The 6786-nt window shown below is 47.3% G+C and overlaps 2 protein-coding genes across 2 annotated transcripts; one reads left to right on the plus strand and one right to left on the minus strand.

Moving 5' to 3' along the window:
* Window positions 1–460: 460 nt before the first annotated feature.
* FIESC28_03855 (uncharacterized protein) lies at window positions 461–1323 on the plus strand (the record flags this gene model as incomplete). Its single annotated transcript, XM_031158004.1, has 3 exons — window positions 461–574; window positions 942–1073; window positions 1135–1323. The coding sequence occupies 3 exons, from the start codon at window positions 461–463 to the stop codon at window positions 1321–1323; spliced, it is 435 nt and encodes a 144-aa protein (XP_031017970.1).
* A 685-nt stretch (window positions 1324–2008) lies between these two features.
* Window positions 2009–2914, minus strand: FIESC28_03856 (uncharacterized protein; the record flags this gene model as incomplete). The annotated part of the gene is made up of 1 exon (XM_031158005.1): window positions 2009–2914. One exon carries the CDS (start codon window positions 2912–2914, stop codon window positions 2009–2011), a length of 906 nt encoding a protein of 301 aa, XP_031017971.1.
* Window positions 2915–6786: the final 3872 nt, after the last annotated feature.

The following is a 6786-nucleotide window of genomic DNA, read 5'->3' on the forward strand; positions in this document are numbered from 1 at the left end:
AGGACTTTGAGGGGGTCAAAACCATGTTTCAGTGGTCGCGATATCCCAAGCCTCTTCTCTCCCACAGCCTTTGGTAGCTCAGCTTCTCGGCCGGATTTACTTCGGATCTGGGAGCTCATTCCAAAGGTGAGGTGCGGGCAAAAAGCTAAAAGCTAAAGCTCCAGTACGTACCACTGAACCTACCCGACAGAGTCAGGTCGCCCTCGCCAGAACCCAGAGCCCAGCCTCTCCAGTGCCTGCCTGAACAAACAGATCTAGCTGAGGTTCATCAGCACCGCACCGCACCGAACCACACCCACTAAATTTCTGCCACTCGATCCTTCGATCCCGCGTTTTTCATCATCAACAACATCAATCGATTATTCGACGTATCCGTTACCGCGTTCGAATCCTTGGTCATTCATCGTCAGATTTTTGTTACTTTTATCTTACGACTTTTTTTAACGCGACTACTTCGACAATGCCTGGCGGAAAGGGAAAATCTTCTGGCGGAAAGAGCTCCGGCGGAAAGACGAGCGGTACTGAGGGCGCCAACAAGAAGCAGCAGAGCCACTCTGCTCGCGCTGGTCTTCAGGTGAGTCTCAATATGAGAGGTGGAGAATGAGCTTGCTTTGTCGACCGATTTGCGCGCATTCCATGTCCCGCATCCCACCTATCTCAAGTTCCACGATATACTCTCGACGCGTCGACTATCTCCGCACGACAAGAAAACCTTTTCAAGACGACAGCGCATCATCCATTTCAACCCAACCGCGCGTTTTGACTGGAGCGACGACTTTGCTACAGCTCACCGATATTCTGGGCGACTTTCGACTTGAACTGGATTCACGATGGGTCAATGCGGGACAAGACGGAAAGCGCAGGCAACGACGACACGGAAAGCAGGACTCATCTGAGATTGTTGATTCTGCCCATAAACTTGCTGACATCATGCTTTCCAGTTCCCTTGCGGTCGTGTTAAGCGTTTCCTCAAGCAGAACACCCAACAGAAGATGCGTGTGGGAGCCAAGGCTGCCGTCTACGTTACTGCCGTTCTCGAGTACCTGACTGCCGAAGTCCTAGAGTTGGCAGGCGTAAGTCTATCCCCGATGAGTTAACACTGTTGCCTAGTGTTCACGCTAACTTTCATGACAGAATGCTGCAAAGGATCTCAAGGTCAAGCGTATTACACCCCGCCACCTTCAGCTTGCTATCCGTGGTGATGAGGAGCTCGACACTCTGATCCGTGCGACAATCGCCTACGGTGGTGTGTTGCCACACATCAACCGCGCTCTGCTGCTCAAGGTTGAGCAGAAGAAGAAGGCCAAGGCGCTTGAGGGTTAAAGAACCGGTCACCTTTCAAAATTTGGTTTTGCTTTTTGCTTCCTTGGGTCTTGTGGTATAACTGGTTTATGGGACGGTAATGCAGAAGTTCGAATTCGACGAGGGCGTCGCGTCGTGAGATGAGCGGACGTCCGCACGACCACAGCTTGGATTAGCTGAAAGGCGCCTACGCTTTGAAAGAGGCACACGACGAGCTCTCGCGTCGGCTCGAGAAGCCGATGCAACGACGAGAGGGTTCTCATTACGACGAAACGCCCTGTGCTATTTTTGCTGCGCGAGCAGTGTACAACAACTGTGTTTTCACCTTTAGTGTCTGGGTACGAGATGCGACACGGGACCGCTGTGCTGATGGACTGGATTAGGTAGACACGGAAATACGAGTTCCTTGTTGAGTCACAGAGAGGATGAATCAAGTTCAGTGTGTTTTCATATCATGTCTGTATACGCAGGTAACTGATAAATGAAGCTATTATCTCCCCTCATGATGCAAAACTGGCAGGGTAACAGAAGAATTGTCCTTTAAGGCTTATGCCACCAAAATAAAGTAGCCTAGGTTCTAGTCTAAGCTATCATAAGATGACCAAACTATTTCGTCTCTTATGCTCACGACGGTCAATTCTTCTGATACCCTGCGGACTGGCTCCAATGCCGCTCCCGAAATAACATGTATTTAAATGCTCCCAATTCACCATTCAAATTCCGCTTGGCTTTCTTCTTTGTAAAAGTCTTCATAACACGGATCCCACCATTTTATGTCTTGCTTTTCATCTGCCTCATCGTCCGGGCCCTGTTCGGTTACCTCCTCTTCTTCATCACTGCTGACTGGAGAGCGTGGTGATGTCGCAAACCAGTCCGCCTGCTGATCCTCATCCGCAACAAGGGTTTCGTCCTCACTGTCGAGATCCTCTGCATCCGTCGTCTTCGGACTGAAACCTGGAATAAGGCCGCAGAGAGGAAGTTTACCAATAGTATAACCGTCATCGTCGGGGTTGGGGATCTTCATGACCATATTTCTTAGGACAACATCATCGAACTCTTGCAGATCTGCCTCGTATCTCTCTGAGCGGCACTGGCTCGGATAATCGCAGTCAATATCGCAGTTGTGGGTGTTGTTGAGCATGCGCTCCAGGCGCTGCTGTGTTATCTCAGTGCGTCTGCTCTTCTCAATCTGCACCTTCATCACACGCCGCTCCCTGCCTTTCAGTTTGAAAAGTTCGCTGTCAGTACGACCTTTCCAGGCTTCAGGGTCAGCTTTGTAGACGGAGTGGAAACGTCGCCAGTCGTTGTGAACGGTCCAATAGTCGTAGTCATGCTTCTTAGCTCGTCGGGAGGCACGGTGCTTGTCAAGCCTGTTATTGCGTTGCCACTCGTCTGAACGAGACAAGCCGATCATCTTGCTGCCGCCGACGGTCTTGGTCTTTGTACATCTCAGACAGCGCCGCGTAACGGCGAGCTTCCATCGTGATCTGCAGAGACTACATTTCCAAAACCAAGAAGGAGGTTTGGCAGCGGGAAGAGTCTCTGGGGGAGCGCCCGTGTAGCTCAACATATTGGGCGGTGGTGTTTTAAGAATTTCGGTGGTGGTTTTCATGGTCGGAAATATAGACATTACTGAAGCTCGAATGAAGAACGGATTAGAAGTTGAAGTGGACGAGGAGTTTATAAATTCGTTATGTTTTGAGGGAGAGCGCACAAATACAGAAGAACAAACGCGAGGTTATTGTTCAGAGGACAAAGTGTGGTCTTCGTGTGAAGAGTAGTTCTTACAAACGATGTGAAAAAGCTGAAAGAACACTTGTTTCCTCGACAAAGCTGCTTTGTAGAGAGTTGAGCTATTCTTTGTTGCGGGCGCGATGGGCGAGGGGGTGGGGTGAAAGCAGATGTGAGCAACGGGATAATTATATATACTCAGGTAACAGGGTGTTTTACAGTTTCCTACACGCATGTAAAGAAAGGCCTCTTAGGAAGCTATCTACATCTTTGTGATGGATGCCTGAAAGAGGTCAACTTTATTGTTGCGGCACTGAAGGCTTAAAAACCCCGTAAGTGAATCGAAATTCATGTATTGATATTGCCCATGGCTGTCTTACATGCCATCCACAATTAGTATCGGTGTGATCAACTGTTGAATGCGTTCGAGAATCTGCTCCCAACAACCTAGGTTAGCATTGCATTGAAGCATTCGGGTATCATAAGAAATGTCTGCTGATAACCTAAGATATGAGATATCTTAGTCGCTTTATGCAAGCTTATGCTCTTATGCTTGCATTTAGATCATGTTATTCTGGCGCCCTAAGGCTTAGAGGACAATGTCTGTGTTACCCGGCACTGACTATAGAATTCGAGGTATTGAGCGCGATAAATTCGAAATATTTCCTATCACTCAGCAAGGGCCAATTATCATATTTAATATCAGGTTTGGCCAATACCTCTCACCGGGCCACGATTCAGCACAATATTCGGCACGGTGGCTGGACGGTCCCTGTCTGTAAAGCTTAAACGAACAACGTTGCAGTCTTGAATACTGGGTTTCTCTAAATAGTAGACGTAAGATATGTATGGATATATTATTATACACCGCGGTAGTCCTTGTATTAGTGTATTACAGCGGTGTTGTTTGCTTTAGGTATGGTACTCCATCCATCGGGACACCATTACCCCTGAATCCTCGACATGACACTCGATGGTATCTCGATTGACAGTGACTCTAAACGCTTTCAATCTGGTCTCCTTCATTTTTAACGCCTAGAAGACTCTCCTACCGAGATTAAAGGCGGCAGTCTCAAGTGTGACCCAGCTTGTCATCTGGCACTGCCAGGCGGCCGTCAAGCACCAGCTACCAACCGCCAACTTGCTGATCCTCTATGAACTGCCAATGCATCTCCCTGCGCAACAACGCAGGTCAATCTGGTGGCCTGGTGGATAAGAAGCCATACCGGACACGCAATGCCTACGGGTACGCGATCCAGGATATCTGCTATAGAGTCTCTCCGTAGGGGGGGCATTGAACAGCATCGCGACCATGGCAAACGTCCACCACAAGCCAGGCTGGTCTGCAATCGGGCCCTATTTTTTGCAGTAGTTTTTCTCTTATACAATATGTTCGACTCGAACTTTCTTGGAAGGAAAAGAGCGTGGTTTGGGCTTCTTCGAACCTGTGACGTTGGCAACAATGGTTGAGCACATGTACCTCAAGTTTTTGGTGTCTTGGGGAAAAGATGGATTTTAGATGAAATTTCGCATGACTAACCGACAAAAATATTCAGAATAACAGTGTCAGTCTATTCTTTCTATCTGTCTTCTTTGATGATTCCATAGCCTCAGCAGCAAACTTTATTTACCATCTTTAAGTTATCGTCTTGAATGAAGTGTTATCCACCTACTCTGGATCCAGAATCTTCAGCAATCTAAGCTTAAAGTCTCTCTATCCTGGAGACTACAACGCGCGATTGTGAAAGCTCATCGACGCACAAGGAACAGTAAAGAAGCAACTGGGATAAGTCCGCAGTAGAATGCCGCTACTGTGGCTGGAGTCCCCTCAAAGGTCCTTAACATTCATGTATCGATATGACGATATATCCCCACCTGTTGCTCTGCCTAAGCCTCCACTGATATGATCATATGGAGTCTCAATCTAATCACTTGGCCAAATAACCTCAAGAGATCGGACTCATTCCCAATCAACATCTGATATTGGAGTTCGGCCAGCATGAATCTTTCTTCCCCACTCCAAAGTCTAATTTTTGGTCAAACCATGAGCTTCTTGTTCCAGTGAGATGACCTTCAAAGTCATATGATAATACAAGCTACACTTCGAAAGCACCAAGTGTTCAACTTACAGATGATGCTAGATTCGACTACCAGTTCCTTCTGGTTCCAGTACTATTCGTAATCGCAATTGAGACTGTAAGATTGGTGTTTTATGCGGCGTTTCCGTTTAAAAACTGCAGCCACTTCGCCTTTGACCTTACCCCGGTCCCTTTGAGCTTGATGGTCAAATGCTGCGAGCTGCAATCCCCATGTCGGAAAGTATAACTTCAAAATCATAAATTCTGCAGGCGAATTCGAAGGTTTATTGACAAGAGAGAGTAGGATTTAGACATGTGACTTCTGACTATAAATGAAGCGCTCTCTCCCAGACTGATTCCTTTCCCTTTCCTTCTCCTCAGCACATAAGACTCGGGTACATACAACAATATCATTGCATCTTCCTTTAATCTCTTTTACATCTAGTCAAGTTTCTTTTTTCCATCTTGACAAATTAATTATTTCAGATACATATCCCTTCAACATAGACAAGCGTGCGTTTGTATATACGTGCCTGTCAAGACCGTCGAAATGGCGCCTAGCATGACGAAAGGATCTGGGCTCTAGCTCAGGTCTCATCGGTACATACAACGCAGGGCTTGGGACTCGTGAGGGATATAATCTATTCTCACCGAGTTGTATGAGTCAAACAACACCTTATCAACCTCGGCATACAACACGGTTTATACAGCAGCAACAAGCCGCTTTAGGAGTCATCTATCGCCGTTTTCCCGACCATTTCCTGGGATGCAACCCTCACACATCCCACAATGTCGACTATTTACTGCTGTATATATCCAGGGAGAGTCGTTGTCTTTGCCGAGTAAGCTCACTTTCGGCCCGGCTTTCAAGACACGACCTCATTCGATCCATTTATCCGCCAACATCCACATACCTCAGGACCGAAAAAAAGAAAAAGGACCTCAAGAAAGGTCCGATCCGAAAAAGAAGAAGAAGAAGAAGAAGAAAAGGGACAACAAAGATCTGTTCTAGAACAAGGTGGTCCTATCTTGCAACCCCTGAAAGGGACGTCTTGGTCAAACCCTTTACCGGCTCCCATTTCATGATACAAAATATCTCTTACGACAAACTACCGTGGTGTCATGCCTTTCCCATATCCACGACTTCTTGTTCCAGAAACGGGACGAATTTGCCTCTAGGGCTTGAAGGACTTTTTTGTTTGCATCTGAGGATGTCTTGTACCTTCCAGTCCCAACGGCGAGGTGGTTTCGCCTTTATTTTTCAGCACTGCCACTCTGACCACCTATGTTCCGTGGCACTATTGATTGATGATGGAACCATCCATCTCGGGACTCTGTTCAACACCGATCTCAGTGTCCTAAAACAAACCTTTCAGTGTCTGCGATCAGACTAGGGTCTTGGGACCCCAAGTAAGTGGGATTACTTTCTCCAAAGTGAACCACAAGCACTGCTGCCCAAGCATCTCCAGGTCGATCGGTTGCTAGTTAGAAGCTGGCGACTGCTACACTAAGTCTACAAGGTCCTATGGGACCTTGTCGAATCACTCACTCGAGACGATTCGCTCTCGAGGCACATCTGCCTTTTTAGAGCTCCGACTCAAGATGTTTTCTTCTTGATGTCGTTAGATGGGATAGCGCACCCACTCACACTTACACACTCACACATTCACACTCA

The sequence above is a fragment of the Fusarium coffeatum genome (genome assembly GCF_003316985.1).
Source record: "Fusarium coffeatum strain FIESC_28 chromosome Unknown BRIP53273_contig_80, whole genome shotgun sequence".
In the NCBI taxonomy this organism is placed as follows: Eukaryota; Fungi; Ascomycota; class Sordariomycetes; order Hypocreales; family Nectriaceae; genus Fusarium; species Fusarium coffeatum.